General features: G+C 33.0%; 1 protein-coding gene across 4 annotated transcripts in view; it reads right to left on the bottom strand.

Annotated features, from left to right (window-relative positions):
- Phip (PHIP subunit of CUL4-Ring ligase complex) overlaps positions 1-18,564 on the bottom strand; it is a 105,147-nt gene that overhangs the window by 72,406 nt on the left and 14,177 nt on the right. For all 4 annotated transcript variants that reach the window (XM_087207748.1, XM_087207750.1, XM_087207749.1 and 1 more), the window contains 2 exons: positions 17,025-17,175; positions 16,840-16,938 (listed from right to left, as the gene is read on the bottom strand). In XM_087207748.1, coding sequence (XP_087063874.1) covers positions 16,840-16,938; positions 17,025-17,175 — 250 coding nt within the window. The remainder of the gene's footprint in view (positions 1-16,839; positions 16,939-17,024; positions 17,176-18,564) is intronic.

Here is an 18,564-nt window from a genome sequence, read left to right as displayed (position 1 = left end):
GATTAAGAACTCTCTGCAACACATGAATATGGAAGTCACTTCATGATTAAAAAGGAATAATTAAACTGGGAATCTAACCAAATACCTATACAATGAATCCTTCTCCAGAATTCATTAAGCTCACATTTTTCAATTCATTCAAACCATCCACCAAAATCTAACGGAAGCTTTTCTGACTCAAAGCTTGATATACATCAATTCCAGCCTAAATGCTCTCTCATCTACATTGCTATTGTACTTATTTTCTATACTGATACCTTATGGCCAAAAAGGTGCTCAATAAATATTATATGTTGACTGATTTGCAGGCACATTAACCTATAGATTCTCTTTTAACAGAAAGTATTTTATCCCAACAGTAATGTCATCTACATTGACTAGTTAGCAATACAATTTCTCACCTGAATTTCGTACCAAAGAAAATGAAACATATATACAAAATACTATTTGACTCAGGTTTAGTTAATTATGCCCCCAAGTTGATAAAACCAAGTATCTTAGTTGTATCTCAATACTCTTCCTCTATATCCAATAAGTAGCTCACACCTCATGTGCTGAAAGGGGGGAGTGCTCATGAGGAGATAGGAAAATTGATGCTTTGTAGATGTAGAGGAACAATGTCAAAGAAAAATTACACTGTGCTTATGTTTTTTTACCACAGCAATCGTTTTATATTCTAAGAATACTTCTGCTGTTAACATAAATTCTAGAAGCAACAATCTATTCTAATGCAGTACCTGGGAATGTCTAAGAGAAGGTCTGACAGCTGTGATTTTGCATATTTAGGTTTAAGCTGGTTATACAATAATTTACAGACTCAGTATGTTCCCATCACCACTTAGCTTCTGACATAATTTTTCTTATACAAATTGTCCAGAAGATATCCTCCAATATTTTTGCTCCAAACTGACCTCATCCAAGAATCACACAAAACCAGAGACGTAACTTTCCTGCCAAAAATCATCTTTTCCAATTCCCAAGGACCACTGACATCTTAGACTCACCTGTCTATTCTAAGAAAATAAGTGAAGACTATCAGACAAATGGTGACAATGTTATCAAGATATATTTTAATTTGATTCAAAATTTACAATTTTCAAAATGATTTTTATGAAAACACTTAACACTAATCGGTTATAAAAATATGATTGGAGATAATGAAAACATCCAAACTATGATTTAACAATGATGAGCAAGTCCTAGTTTGTGTGTGTGTATTCATCTCAAAACAATTTAAATGTATTTTACAAAAATCTTTTAAAAATCAGAGCTGATAAAATATTGCCTCCACAAAAATATACTTCCTTTACATGTAAGGAAATGTTACTGCTGTCTTAAGCATAATTTTTATTCACTCTTTAAGCAAAGCTAATTTTCATTTTGGGAATCAACTGAAAAAATACTCTTTCAAAAATCACTTTACAGTCAACTTTTCAAGTAAAACTTTCAGAAACACATTAAAAGTGAAATATAATAAAACAATAACTCACATCACTCTTTTGAAATCCTTAGCTACCAACTAATAAACAGTACCTATAACATGACTGTATCCTAACATAGAAGGACCTTAGAAAAGTCCTTGCCTTCAACCAATTCACAAACATGTATAACAACACTAAAAGTAAGACATACTGAAAGAATGATATGTAGAGTTCCCAGGTAATAGGCTGGTGGTACAAACCTGCTAACTACAGTAGTTTAAGCAGAAAATGTAAAATATGGTTCAACGGGTGAAGTACAACTGAGGCTGAATTTAGGAAGGCAAGACCAGATCAAATAGGTAAATAATTTTTACAAAAGTAGAAAGCAGAATAATCTAGAACTTACATTCAATGAACTCATTTTCTTTTATTATATCATTATCATAACATTTATCATTAATAAAGAACAGAAATTCTCTTGTACAGTATTTCTCACAAGTGTAAAGATTTTTAAACAAAAAGGTGTAAAATACTTCTTGGTTAACAAGATACACAGTTTATAAAACACAAATGGCAATTATTCACTTTGTATTAATACTAGAAGAAGTATATTTCTGAGGAAAAAGGAAATGTCTCAGATTATAGAAGTCCTTAAATTTTATTAAGCTAAAACATCAATTGTTAAAATGAGCATGGTAAAACAGAAATAAAAGGCAAACAGAAAGTTCCTCATATAACATTTAGTTTTAACCTTAAATTAAGTAGCATACACAACCAGTTTAAAAGTATATTCATTTTTCTAAGTATGACGATGGGGAAAATCCAAAGTAATTTTAAATCTTTTGCACTCAGCGATTTTTCTTACCCTGCAGGTCTATGAAGTTACCTGTTCTAGGAAAGACTGGTGAATTTCAAATGTAGTCTAACTTGTTGCCCTTTAACATGCCTCATCTGTTCAAAACTCCAATGTTCCTAATTTCATTAAAAATAAAGTATCAAGTCCCTTAAGCTTCTGAAAAAAAGGGGGGGGGGATACTGAAAACTGTCATTTGCAGCAAATCATTCAGAAATAAAACTTTTTGAAACAAAGTCTATATACATGAGTCTACAGAAATAATCACCAGAGATGAACAAAAAGCCCACAATTTCTCATGCTAACTCTTAAATGTTAGCTAAACTACATATGTAACTAGGCAGTTGATTATCCATTATTTACCTAGGTAAATTTTTATTTTTAACTCTCCAACAACTCATTTCTTACTAGTTCACATGCTGTATTTTTCAAGAATTTATTGTTCTAATTTGAAAAATAAGACCACGAATGAGATCACAACTCATCATTCTACCAAAGCAATCACCTTACAAATTTTGCAAGTTTTCCTCATGAACAAAGTTTTGACAACTATGCTTTTTTTAAAAAAAATAAATTAGGCTATATTAAGTCTGACAGAATTGCATTCAAATATACTGCAGAGACTTTGAGCAAGTGTTAAGTTTGTTTAAAAAAAAGTAGGCTTTAAGTTTGACAATCTGTCTTCAAATATACCAGGGAAACTTTACTGAAGAATCTTTCCAACTTCCACAACAATCTGACATCCCACAATTTCAAATTTTACACTCATCTATATCAATATTTCTCCTGTGACTACTTCTCCTTCAATATGAAGGCTTCTCTTACTCAAAGAGTATAATAAATCTCCAGTTTAAATTTTCTTTATACCTTATCTTTTTTTGGAGACAGGATCTCACTATGTAGTTCTGGCTGGCCTTGAACTCATTATGTAGCTCAGATTGGTCTCAAACTCAGTGATGTTCTTGCATCTGACTCCTGAGTGCTGGAATTACAGGGGTACACCACCACACCCAGCCTACTCAAATTTTCTTTTATTTCTTTGTGGCTTATATTTCTCAATTAACTTTTTAATGTATCTACAATTTTAAAACATACTGTTTTAAGTCTCTAAAGCTATTTTTTTTCTCCCTCAGATATTTACTCCAGCCTTTCCACTTACTAATCTTTCTTCTGTTGAAGTGTGATTACAACACCTTATATACATTTATGTACTAGGCGAGTGACATGTCTTACAGTTTATTTATATTCCATTACCAAAAATCTTAATTTTATAGTTAATGCTTTAATATTTATCTGGGTATTGCTCATTATGAGCCTTTCTATAATGTCTTATTCTTGATTAATAACTATCCTTAAAGATAACTGAAAAGTTAAAACTGTCAGAAATGTAAATTTAGTATCATTTGCTGACAAACTGACAATATTTTATCCATCAACATGGCACTTTCATATCCAAGTTTCAATGCAGATGATTTTAGAAAAAGATGAACATAATAAAAATTATCCCAGTTTCTCTCATCATACAAACACTGTATGACCATAAAAACCCATGGTAAACTGCCATAAACTACAAAATCTTCAATAAACTTAGTAATTACATCTTTGAGGATAGTAGAAAAAAATTCCCAAGTTAAAAGCAGCAAATATTCTAGAGAACAAATACTATCATCTCCCTCCAAAATGTTTAGATTTTTTTCCTCCTTTTGCAGAGTACTTTGTATAGGTAAATACAGGCAAAAGTCAACAAATTATCCAAGATCAAAAATCAAGTATAATTTTTAAAAGATTTTTTAAAAAATAAAATTACTGTGAATTAACAAAAATGCAGAGGTTACTGTTTTGTTATTGGTGTTTTGTAACTGTCAAGAGAAATGTCACAGGGGCCAGGGATTTAGCTCAGTGGTTCTGGCACCTGCCTCGCAAGCACAAGGTCCAGAGTTAGATCCCCGGAACCAAAAAAAACAAGAGAAATGTAACAGGCTATATATATATGTATACTCCAATGAAGGAAAGTTCTTCTCTCTCATTCAGTCAGACCTGGAGGAATCCTCCGGGACTAATGCCTACAATTTCTATCAACTCAGGAAAGCAGAGTCCTGCTGGCAGCATAACGAAGGCAAGAAGCATGTGACTATGGATTCTAAAACCTGGATAAATAATTTTTGTGACAGAGTAATTTGGTAAGTAGATAATAAGATGACAGAAATATGTAACTAAAAAGGTATCTCAGTACAGCTATGGTCCTTTTCTGATCAAAAAAAGAGGTACTCAGATAAGAAACAACATCAGGATATTTCCCCAAAGGTTTAAAATAATTTCTGTTAACCTCTTTTGAGAGGTGGGTGGAATACTGGAGATAGAACTTAGGGCCAAGCACTGTATCACTGAACGATATCCTACCCCTTTATTAACAGGCAGGATCTGGCTAAGTTGAACAGGCTGTGGCTGGTCTCAAGCTTGTGATCCTCCTGCCTCAGCTTCCCCAACAGCTGGTATTACAAGTGTGAATCACCATACCCAACTCAAATTCATTCCTTATACTCTCTCTGACCAATTTTATTCTTTTTTTCCTTTGGTACTAGGGATCGAACTCAGGACCCTGTGCTTGTGAGGTAGGCAGCAGCACAACTGAGCTAAATCCCTGGCCCCCAATTTTATTCTTAACTGTGATTGTGGCTAAGGAAAATACTTGGAAGGAGACCTTCCAAATTTCACGTGGGTAAAATGCAAAAGTAATTATAAATAAAGAAATAATGATAAACACAGAAAAGGTTCCTAAATTCAACTACAGAAGAATTCTGAGTAGTTCAGTACCTATGCTTCATTTAATCTCCACAATCCATGTTAATGTTTCTAAACATAAAACTAATAACCTGTCACTGTAAAGCAGAGTGAAAATCTATGAAACCAAACAAGTGAACTACAAAAGCAGTGATAAAAACAAGAGTACATGAAGAGAAAATATAAACTGATTTACTTCTCATACATGCCATACCCAAATTTAGAAAGCAATTACATTTTCCAATGTAATAATGATATATTCATGACCAGACACTCAAGAGAACAATTTCCATAGAAATGACCTTCAAAGTTCATTGGAAGTACATCTACCTATGAGATGTTGGTAAAATCAGAATTTCTACCAGATAAATGTACTGTGGGGCATATAAAATACTGTTCATTTTACTGAACCCAAAAGTTCTAATTAAAAAGAGGTATAATTGTAAGTCACACACACAAAAACCCCCAACCCAAGCCAAACAAATCAACAACAAAACACGCAGCTAGTTATAATTCTCTAACACAGAGGTCATCCTAAAGCCTTAAAAAAACAGCTGTGAAGAGGAAAGCTACCATGACTTGAGCTGAGAGGTTCTTGTTGGAATAACTTCAAGGATGTGATGATAGAAATAATCTTACCTATTACATTTAATAATGTTGATAAATGCTAAAATACATTACAAAATAAAATGCAGGGGAAAAAAAAGGTTATACTATTATGATATATAGCAGGTCTGGAAAACAATGGCTAATATTTACTGAATGTCTTACTAATGCCCAAGACTAGTCAAAGCGCTTTATTATCATTTAATTCTCACTATCCTTTGAAATATTCCCAATTAGGGACTACTTTTAATTGATAAAAAACTAAAGGATGTATCTAAATTTCCCAGAGGTAAAGCTGAGGTTTGACACAAGCAGCAGGGTGCCAATAGTGTAGTTTTCACTACTACAGGGAGACAAATGTACTAGGAAAACTGACTGAAAGAATACAACCCAAAGTATAAATAGCGGACAACCAGTAAGGACGGATTTTTGAGTCGTTTTCCAAGCTTTCTCCATAAGACATGTAGCCATAGCCCAATCTACCTTAAGGAACTTAAAGTAGTATGAAAAAAATCTAAAATGTGTAAAAGAGATTAATTTAAATTCAAAGACTGATAAAAATAAAATGAAGGAAAAAGAAATTTAAATTTATTTAACCATAAAAAAAGAAACACTAAAACCTAAGTACGTTAAAGTATGAGAATATGTATTATGTTACAGAGTGACCACTGCCAATTAGACAAAGGATTGAAAAATGATACACTGTAAAATCATTGGCATATGTTTTGATTTGAAAGCCATAATACAACAGGTCATCAATTTTCTAAGTTTTGCTTGTAAACTCTTTCCCAGTGAGTTTTCAAAAGTAAAAGAAAAACATGTTAAAGATCGTTTAGGTTCAACTTTGTTTAGTAGGCAATCATGTAATTCAGAGCCACAATGGGAAAGATTGCCACAAAAGTTAATTACCAGGAAATGACAGCCAAATAATCATAATTCAAAGGTCAGAGATAATCTGGAAAATAATTCAACACACTATAGTTGATTTCTACAGCACCATCTAGTCTTCAATAGTCACTGACCAATGAAAGAACATGACAAATAAGGCTCCATAATAGTAACTCTTAATGAAAAACTCCCAACTTCAGCTAAAAAAGAAGGGTGGTTGCAACATCAGGATAATCCTGCAATCAGCTTCTTGTCCATTAAAAAAAAAAAAAAAATAACAGGTAACAGGAAACAGAAGAAAAAAAGGAAATAATCACATGGGCATACAACAATCAAAACAGCTTCTCTGTTTTACTACTGTAACTAATTAGTATGTACAGTAGTACTCTCCAAATCTTCCCAGTGTTGGTGTTTAGTTAATTGTACCTCCAGTTTGAAAAACACCCTATTTTTGAGAACAATATGTATGAACATGACAGCCCAAATACTAACTGAAATAAAACACAGAAAATGAACAGCTGATGATAGATTCCCAAGAGCTAAGCAAAAAATTTCATGAACCAAGTATAGTACATAACAAGCAGCAAAAACAAGAACAGACATTATAATTACTAGTAGTGGTTTTTATTTGTCCCCCCCTTTTTTTTTTTGGTACTGGGGATTGAACTCAGGTCCTTGTGCTTGCGAAGGAGGCGGCAGAACTACTGAGCTAAATCCCCAGCTCTGTTCCCCTCTTTTATTTCCTGGAAATGAGTATGATGCTAGTCAAATAGAAAACAGTACAATGGTATAATATTTTCAATTTTGTAGTTTTTAGTTATTGTAATAAAAATTTATTTTTTAAAAAATTGGGGGAGTGGCGGTTTTCTTTCCAACAGAAAATTTTAAAGTTGTGGTGTTTTATATCAAACATTTTAGTGATTTAATTTTGAGTCAACAAACATTTACAGAGTACCTATGAGCCAAGTATGGGCTAGGGGATGTAACAGAAAAACAAAAGACATGGTACTTACCCTCTTGGAGATTGCAGTCTAGCAGGGAAGAAAGACATGAAACAAGGACTTATAATAATAATGTTATCAAATAAAAGGTATAGGAAAATACTGAAATATAGCAAATGGCTCTAAACATATATGGGGGGAGGTTTATCAGGAAGTCTGGGCCTATTCTGAAAAACTGACACTGAACTAAGACCTGAAAAATAAGCAGCCAAGGAATGCTAATAGGAAGGAGGCATATTCCAGGTTAAGGCAACAGCAGGTACAATGGCCTGAGCTGGGAAAACCATGGCATTAGCATCATAAAGAAGCCAGGGAGGACTAGCACATGGAATATAGTACATGACAAATATAAGGAAAAGAGACAGAGAGGACAAATTACTTTCTAAGCTGTATTAGGTACTGTGACTAAATTCCAATAGTAATAGCCGAAGGCTTTGAGAGATAAAGAGAATGGAATAATACAAGATGTGATTTGGGATAATTTAAGTTTTCTCCCTTAACCACAATGAGAAGGGATTGGAAAGGAGATAGCTAAAAGCAAAAGCTGATTTAGCAAAAGAAATCAAAGCATTGAAAAAAAATTTAATCAGTTTGACACTAAGATTCCTACCATTTTCTCAAGGAATCAAATATCCATTCTCAAATTTAAGTATTTATCTGACAATAGATACATTTGAAAAAATATACCATTTCTTTGGGGCGAGGGATTCAGGTTCTTTTTTTGTTTTTTTCAGATAGGGTCTTGCCATGTATGCTGGCCTCAAACTCACAGTCATCCTCCTGCCTCAGCCTCTGAGTGCTGAGATTTACCATGATTCATTGTTTCTAGATTTCATACACATAACCATAATTCAAAAGGCTGTTATATGCAAATCAATAAATGGACAGTTGGTATAACACTAATGCATAACTTCCTAGAGAAAGCAAAAATGTGCTACATAAATGTGACATAAAGCTAAATACCTAAGATAAGAGGCAAAATAATCCAAGAACTAACTGAATTAGTTATATTACCTCTCTAAGCTTTGGTTTCCACATTAATGAAGTGGGGATATCTTACACAGCTGTGATGGAAAGCAAGTGAAACAAAATGCTTTGCAAGCTCAAAGGCATTTTATACCAACATCTATAGACTGTCCCTAAACAACCAAATTTTCATGTATTACAAAAGTAAATCTGTTTAGTTTTTGTTTTACTTTTAAACACTTTTGAAGGAGACCAATTTTCCCCTGCAGTCTTCTTTAAGAGCTGAACAAAGTACTGTTGTTTATGTAAAAATCTACTTAGCCTGATTATGAACTTCCTGGTTTCAAAGACATTTAGTAAAACGTTCAAATCTCTAAATTCAAAGAAAGCCTGAAGAAATTCAAAATAAAAAGATCTCTACCTTATAAGAAAATATGATGATTTGTTTCATTTATAAAGATAGGCATTCACTCTGGAAAAACATGTCATATAAACCAAAAGAAAAAATGGTCACTGTTTGCAAGCTACATTACATAAAGAGTGGGAGAGATATCCCTGTCTGTTTCTATAAGCTAAAAAGAAACCAATCCTATTAACTCATGACAGTGAAACAAGCTACAAGAGCACTAATTTAAACTCACCTAAGAAAACTCTCATTCCTCAAAGTTTCATCCTTTCTTTTGGTCAACCAAAATTTGAAAAGAAATTTAAACAAAAGATAAACATTAAATATCTACTTCATGTACCTCGTATTCTGGCATAATAAGCAGTAACAATTTCTCTAAAAAAAAAAGAAAGGTAAAAATGAAAAAGAAAAAAGTGAGATTTGTTGGTCTAGGAAAGCAAGGAGAAGTTAAGAAAAAGTAATGCCATTCAGAGAAAAGATTAAAAAACAAAGACCAAGACAAAAGAGAAACATAGCTGAATCAGGAATGATTAAACAAAAACACAAATTTTGAAACTGTAACATTAGGACTACGAGTAGGAAAGCAGAAGAAAATGAGTTCTGAAAGAAAAACTGGTTCTTGAGAAAACAGACTGAAATAAATGATGAATAGATATCTAACTAGGGATAAAGTATGAACTGCATAGAAAGAAATAAAGGAACAAGACTGAACTGAAATATGTGAAAAAGAAAGATCCACAGATTATCTTAGTTTACTGAATGTTAAATTATTTGTTAAAATTACATTAATTCTTACATTTATAACATTTATAATAACTACATTAAATATACCAGGAAGATAAATCTAAAGTTCTAGGGAAAAAAATTCCCAATTAACAAATGTTAATTACCAACTACTGAATAATTTCAAGACAATATTGGAAATACCAGCATATTATAACATACGAAAGTGAGAAGATTTGCATCTAGTTTTAAGTGACCACACTGCTGACTTACTTCAAATCAGTTTTCTCAGAGAATCCCCAAATTATAAATACACATAAAATCTCAAGACTTAGCATTAACTGGATGTTTCTTACAGCCAAACATTTCTAAGCAACAGTTTCCCCAAAATTCATTACCTTCACCCACCAAGATTATAAAGCAGCAACCTTCCTCTAAAGCAAGAAGTGAAATTACTGATAAAGATACCTAAGCATCTAAGTAAAACACCAAAAAAAGGGCTGGGTGATTTAGTTCAGTGGTTCCGCCGCCTGCCTGGCAAGCGCAAGGACCCAAGTTCGATCCCCAGTACCAAAAAAAAAAAACAAAAACAAAAACAAAAAAAAACACTCACTAAAAAAAAATGAGAAATGAAAGATAAAAGTTTACTTTGCTAACCGGTAAATGTAAAGAAAAAGCAATGCATTCAGCAAACACCACTTTACTTATTACAATCTTCTTCAAAAGAAACATGCATCAAACGAATATACAAACATAGCCTTAAAAATTGCTCTTTAGATACTCACACTTAAGTTTCTTCATTCCTGGTTTTCCCTATGTCCATTTACTGAAGTAGGATTATAAATTATAGGCAAATACAGAGTAAACTTTATCTTAAAATAGGCATAATGTGAGTAAGGGGTTAAGAGAAAGGACAGTATCAGAGATTCATTAATATCTTTGAAATTAAATGTTATTATGCCAGGTCACATTCACATTATCTCTTCCACAGTAAATGAAGAGCAAGCTACATATAAGAACACACTGGTGGGCTCAACTGTTTCATTTTGATGCTATTGTTTGCTTTTGAAAATAATATTAAATGAAGTAAGTTCTAAACTGCTAGAAAATAGCTGACCACTTTGGGACTCCTATAGTTAAGACTGAATTCCAGTTCAATTTTCACAATTTTTATCATGGACCAGAGGCATAAAGCAGTCAGGATTTATAAGCAGATAATAAAATAAGATTTAAAAAACACTAAGACATGCTCAGATGATTCTTAAATTGTATAGGTATGGGTTTTAATAGTCTTATGAACCGATAACCTAGTTCATTCATAACCTTAGTATTGTAAAAGCCCCGTGTTTTCTTTTTACCTTGAAGTTATCCTTGGACTGTCTCTCTTCCTACTAATTTCATATTCAATTTCTTTACTCCATGCGCATATTTAAACTTTTCTTGTTCCACCCCAGGGTATCAATTAGATAAATTACCTACTGTTTTTTCATTTAGCATTTACTAATGCTAAGGAGTTGAGCCTATAAAGAGTGAGAAAATAATCTCTCCTGTCTGAGACCTAACAGTGTAACAGAGGAAAGAAATGTAAATAGCAGCAATGGTGTGACAAAAGCGAAAGTAGAGAATTAACATAATTCTGCCCATTGACAACTAAGTTTTAAAGGATGAACAGATGTTCACAGAAACTACAAAAAGTGAGAAGCATTCCAGAGAAAAATATAACACGTACAGAGACAAAGGAAAGAAGAGCATCGCTGATTTTAAGAACTGCCAAGGTATAGGTGAAGAAACAGCATGAAAAGGTCAGTTTTATGTGCTATGTTAAAATAGCTAAGATTATTTCAAGTCACTGGGAAAAAAGAAAAGGCATATGATCATATTTGTATTTCAGAAAGTTTAGACCAGTGGTCTGCCCTAGAATATTGGCAATGACTGGAGACTTTTAATTGTCACAATGGGAAGAAGGCTCTACCAACATTTAGTGGACAGAAGCCAAAGATGCTGACAAACATCCTATAAAGCACAAGCCTACAACCTACAATAAAGAATTACCTGGTCTTAGTCAATAGTGTTAAAGTTAAAAATTCTTAGAGTTAAGTTCTATAAAAATAAGTTTAGGGGCAGATAAAGTAGTATTTAACCTCTAGGAGAACAGGAGATATGTTCTTGTTGACCCAGCAAACTCAAGTTTTAGCCCAGTGCCAAATATGAATTCAGCAACTCAACAATTACTTGATGAGTAAGTGAATGAGGTAGAACTCCAGGCAAGAAGTACCAAGGCCTGAAATACAGCTGTGACAATGGTTATGGAGAACAGACTCAAAAGAGTAGAAGAAAATAAACATTTCTTTTTTATTGAATAGACTTAAATGAATAGTAAGTCTAAAATAAAATGACTTCAGGCTTCAATCTTGAATAGTAAGTTTCAGAGAGTTAATTTCTATTTTAGTTTGAGGCAAATGTGAAATATAAGAGGGAGATCCAACAGTTTACATACAGTTTAAGAAAATATCCAAGAAAATCCAATTTAGTTCCCGCCCTGGTCTTAAATAATCCTTTAATTATAACAAGAAATTTAACAACAATAAAAAAATGAGCAAACTGTAAGTGCAAAATGTCCCAGCCTGGACCTTGGAACAAGAACATACAGCTAGTGGAAAAACTTGGTGATATATGAATAAAGTTTGTTGTTTAGGTAATAGTAATATGTCAATGTTCATTTAGTAGTTTTGAAAAATATACTAGGTAAATAAAATTACATTAGGAGAACCCCAAGAGGAAGATATAACAGTTCTTTGAACTTTGTGCAACTTTTCAGTAAATTTCTTACTTCAAAATTGTAAGTTTATTTAAAAATATATCCCAAATGTGTCAAGTTTCAATATTTGGAATCTATAGCAAACATTTAAATCTGTATCACAAGTTAAAATGTTAATTTTTTTCTTACTTCCATTTCTACTTGGTAATGTCAAAATAACCAAAGAAAGGGCAAAGAAATCTCTTAAAGGTAGTCAGGTAAAAAATGGCCAAGAGGAATCAACAAAAGAAACAAGTCAATACAATAAACATTCAAAATTAAAAGAAAGTCTTCTGACCTCTTAACACTTTGAAATGACAAAATGGATCAGTATGCCAGAGACTATCTGTACAACCAAATTCAGTAGCATGCACTCAAAACTCAATAGTGTTCCTGTATACCAGTATCAAACTCATTGAGAGAAAAGGGAAACATCTTTACAATAGCATTAAGAAAAATGAAACAGGAAAGTGAAAGATCTCTACATTGAAAACTACAGTACTCTGAAAATGGAGATCAAAGAAGATATCAGAAAATGGAAAGACATTCCCTATCTTTGAATAGGCAGAACCAATATAGTGAAAATGGCCGTATTTCCAAAACTGTGACACAGATTTAATGCAACGCCCGTAAAAATACAAATAGCATTCCTTACAGACCTACAGAAAATGATCCTAAAATTCATTTGTATCCAGAAGAGACCTAGAATAGCAAAGCAATTCTGGGGAACAAGGGCAAGGCAGGGGGCATCACAATCCCTGATTTGAAGTTATACTACAAGGCTACAGTGATGCCGGGCATGGTGGTGCACACCTGTAGTCCCAGCACTTGGCAAGCTGAGGCAGGAGGATCACTGCGAGTTCCAGGCCAGCTTCAGCTACATAATGAGTTCAAGGCCAGCCTGAACTGCATAGTAAGACCCTGTCAAAAAACAACAAAAAAAACTACAGTGATAAAAATAGTATGGTATTGGGGGAGGAGGTGACCACACTCAAAAGATCAATGGAACAGAAGATGCAGAAACAACTTCAAGCACAGTCACCTACCTTATTATCTTTGTTTTACTTTTTTCCCTAGTACCAGGATTGAACTCAGAATCTTGCGCTTGCCAGTCAAGTGTGGCGCCACTGAGCTAGATCCCTGGCCCTAGCTACCTTATCTTTGACAAAGGGGACAAACACCTTCACTGAAAGATAGCATCTTTAATAAATGGTGCTGAGAAAACTGGCTCTCCACATGCCAAAGATTGAACCTAGACTCATATTTGACACCATGTAATAAACTAAAATTGAAATGAATCAAAGATCTAAATATTATAACAGAAACAATCTGCTGGAAGATACAATAGGTAAAACTTTTGAAGACATTGGTGTAGGAAAAGACTATGAACAAAAACCCTGATTGCATAGGAAATATTTCAAAGGATTAACAACTGGGATCACACATCACATTAAAAAGTTTTTGCACAGCAAAAGAAACCATCAACAGGGTGAAGAGACAACTCCCAGAATGTGAAAAAAATTTTACCAGCTACTCCTCAAAGGACTAATATCTACAATATATAAAGAACTCAAAAAAAAAAAAAAATCAGATCCTCCAAATTCAAAGACCCAATCCAAAAATGAGCATTTGAAATGAACAGGTATTTCTCAAGTGAAGAAGTATGAACAGCAAACAAAATCCATGGGAAAATGTTCAACATCACTGGTCATGTGAGAAATGCAAATCAAAACACTGCAATTCCATCACACTCCAGAAAGAAAAAAAATGGAAACAGAGCTTTTATAAATCAGAAGGGGAAAAAGGCATGTAGGGGAGAAGAGGAAAAAAAAGAATATATATTATGTACAGGTACAAATTCCCGATGATGAAGGTGATCGTTATGTATGGCAAATATGTACTACTAAAAAAAAGCCCACAAAAAAGGAGCATGATAAGTATTTTTCTATCAGATGTATTCGCAACTTTAGACAAAACTGTACAAATCTGTACGCCATAACACTTAATGACTCTATATGCACAGACATTTTGATCAGACCAGCTTCTCTTTCACAATTTCAGAAAATACTATGTAAACATGATTTTTAAAGTTAGGGGAAAAAAAGGTAGGCAAATTGGCATTCTAGTATAGGTATTTCCATATAAAGATTTTCTTGAAAATATGAAAGAAAAAAGAAAATTTTAAATCCTAAAAATGAAATAGTCTTTCAGAAAGGTACAAACAATGACCAGCTTGGCAATTAATTTTTATTATCTGAATGAATCAGTCACATTTATATGCTTTTTTTTTGGAGACAGGGTCTCACTATGCAATTCTGCTTGGCCTTGAACTCATTATGTAGCCCAGGTTGGCCTCAAACTCACAGCAATACTCTTGCCTCAACTTCCCAAGTGCTGGGATTACAGGTGTGTGCCACCCATGCCCAGCACTTTTATATGCTTGACACAAAAGCCTGGATCCATATTTAGTTTTCCCTTTATCTACTCATCTGAATATCATTGACCTGAGTTAAAATATTTTACTGATATGTAGTTATCTTTTTTCCAACCTGACTAACATTAATTTTGCTGAGTATGTCAATTGCTAGAACATTTAGTTGAGAATAAAACATAGTATAATGGAGTCAGACAGTCCACACTGAATCCTAGCTTCTTGTCTCACTGAACGACCAAACACTTCCATGCTTTGGTTTCCTTCCCTGAAAAACAAGAGTAGCTCCTCCCAACAGACTATTTAAGGTTTTAAAAGAGAACATGAAGAAAGCTTAGAATAGTGCCTGGCACACAGTAATTATTCACACAGCCAGTATCATCAATCATTCTTACACTTTCATTGTCTACCACAGTGCTGCCTGACAATGTGTTGTGAGCACAACATACTCACATTATATGGATTTATAGTTTTTCAAAAACAGAATAAACTTTTCCTACAGGAGAAAGTGCCTATAAAATTTTGTCTTCCCCTTCATTCAGGAAAATCTACTGTAACTCTCAAGTATAATTTTCTAAGTGCAAATATACCCTGGTGCCACTAATCTTTTGTTTTAATGGGTGTTCACCATATAGTAAAATTATATGCTGAAATTACTGCTTAATCAGGACAATCATGCATTTTTAAACAGTGCTCATTTATGATTATTTGACAATGCAAATATCACATAGGATACTTCTGGAAAATGAGTCAGAGGAAATGATCCAGAACACATCACAGAAAAAAGTCTAATAAAGCTGAAACAAGATTAATAGAAGATACTGACACCAAGACATTACAGTCAAACCACAGAAAATCAAAGAGAAAGAAAAATCTTAAAAGTAACCAGAAAAAAAGATAATTTCAAAGGAGTAACAGGTAGAATGTAGATTAATAAAACTCCTCTTAAAATTCTTGTTCCGTAAATTTTTCTAGGTAGCATATATGAATTTCATGCAAAAATTCAAAAATTGCAACCTTTGGCATAAGTTGGTTAGAGTCTACTTCTCTATGGTATTTTTAAGAGATATGCAAAATAAAAGCATTCGAAAAAGCTGAAAGTAAAACCGTACATAAGTAAACACTAAACAAAAGTTATACAAAACTGTAATGACTATCAGTATATTAAGTATCCAGAAAAAGATTCAGAGTTAGATGAAAGGCAGAGAGTAACATTCCTGGCTAGCCAGGAAGACAGAAGCAGATAGAGGCCATATTTGAAATATGAAGGTCTCTAAAATTCAGGCATTGTCTTCATAGTCAGTGAAGTTCAGCACCATTAAAATGTTCCCTTGAGCAGAGGAGCAGCACAGCAATGAAGAATTAAATAAAATTAGAGTTACATAGTATACTAAAAAGGAGAAAGGGAGAAAACAACAAGCCAAGAGATCTAGTTCAGAGGATGCTGTAAGGGTCTGGTAGGAGCAAACCTGAAAGGGATGGATCTGGAAGCATTTTAAGAGGAAGAACTATTTGTAACAGTATTCTTTCTTAAAAACTTTCTAGACAACATATGCAATGTTTCTTAAGATAACAAAACTACTTTTATTTTCTATTAGAACTGTAATACTATTGTCAACTAACTCCTTCTAAGACTATACATTTTACTAACAATTTTTTATTTTTGAGACAGGGTTTCATTATGTAGTTCAAGTTGGCCTTGAATTTGTGGTGATCCTCTTGCCTCAGCCTCCCAAGTGCTGGGATTATAGTATGTACCACCATACCCACTTATAAACAAATTTTTAAAATAATAAACACACTAATGAACTAGTTTACTTAAGGAACAATGCATATATTCCATAATTACACATTATGACTTGTTATTAAAACTATTAAAAAATTGAATGTTAATGTACAAAGTTACCTGATATCATAGCAACAAAAAAACCCCCTTTTTTTTCCCTAAGTACATAGAACAACTCACCAATGCTGGGTGGGCTACCATAGTTAATTGGTGACTCAGGTGGTCTTCCACAGTGCAACGCAGCCAGAGCAGATCCTTTCCACACAACATGCTTGCAGCCTATTAAACATACATATTTTTATGCATACAAACACAGGACACAAAAACAAAAAGAATGTATACATCCTACTGGAAAATTTTCTTACTTTTATTTGTGCGCAGCAAGGACTGTCTTCCAGCTCCTAACAAAGTCTGTACTCCAGGAACACTTTGAGGAATTTCTTGTTCAAGAAGAGGTCCTAGTCGATGACATATTTGCAGTAAGTGATCAGGTGCTAGATGTCTATAATACTTCACCTATTATATGAAAGACAAAAGTATTTGCTATGTAACATAATATGTCTTTATGTTAAACAAAACATACTTTTAAAAATATGTAATTTTGTTTTACTTAGGGGGAAGGTCACATTTTGTGTAATCACTTGACTCACAGGATAAAGTAAGTTACCTTAACCACTGAGAAGAAATAAAATATTAAACATTAATGTGACCTAATGTAACAAGTTATAAATTAACAGATGCTGGTCAATGCCAAGTGAATAATTAAAAATATATAGCATTATTTGGTATATACCAATTTATCATTTTATTTTCAAAAATTTTAAGCAAAGACTCATCCAACTAAATTTTAATTAATATTTTCAGACTTAGATGTTATAAAAAATCCCCAGAATAATTAAGAATTAACATAAGTGACAAGTTTATGTTCTCATTATAAAATTTACCGACATTGATATAACATCTATGCTTAATTTTCTCATTTACCAAAAACCTTTCAGAAAGCCAAATTACAACTGATACTTTAAACAAAGTTTCAACTACAAAATAAATCAACATTTTAAGAACTCCAAAACAGTCTAATTTATGCTCGTATTTGAAACAATATGAAAAATTTTTATTATCTTTCAGTAAGTAGACAATATTCACATAATGTAAGCAGAAGTAAATTAGAAAAATACGCTGTCACTTTATATTCAGCTGTCACATTCATAATATGTCTCATCACAGTACTCAATTACTTTCGTTCAATTGTTCTCACACTATGTTCTGGGAACCCCTAGGTATTCTGCAGGAAAAACGTTTGAAAAACACCAAGATATCATTTGATTTTCACTCTTTCCTCATTAGTATATGACAGAGACTGCCAGAGGTCACATATATCTCAACAGATTAAATGCAAAAGCATATACGGGACCTTCAGTCTTTAAGCCAACATTAAAGAGTCACAAAAATGTAAAACAATGCAAACCTGTTTTACAAATTATGTTACTTATATTAACATGAGGAGTTTGTTAGTATTTAATAGGTTTCTAACATGTCAAATGTTACATTTCTAAAATGTAATGCCAACAGATAATCCACAGAAACAAATGAATCTCAATAATTGTTATTAGTGTAGAGGTTCTGAGACCAGGAAGTCTGTAAACTGCTCTGAAGTTTACCAAGTAATGGTAATTTTAATAAGAATTCCTAATAGAAGGGCAGGTAAACAGTTAAATCATTTCATTCCATCTCATACTATCTGTTATACTCGTAACTGCAGATCAATGATTTTTTTCAAAGTTGGCAAACACTCATCTCTAAGCTAGCACCAATAAAAAAAAATTCACCTCACTCTTATCAATAATACACTCTCACCATGAATACAATAGGGAGCCATACTGTCACAACTTGGTAATTTCAAAC

The sequence above is a fragment of the Heterocephalus glaber genome, unplaced genomic scaffold, assembly GCF_053883595.1.
Source record: "Heterocephalus glaber isolate CG9 unplaced genomic scaffold, H.glaber_assembly_v1.0 deba00000818, whole genome shotgun sequence".
In the NCBI taxonomy this organism is placed as follows: Eukaryota; Metazoa; Chordata; class Mammalia; order Rodentia; family Bathyergidae; genus Heterocephalus; species Heterocephalus glaber.
The sequence above is the reverse complement of the archived record's forward strand: the minus strand, read 5'-3'. Positions and strand labels throughout refer to the sequence as shown.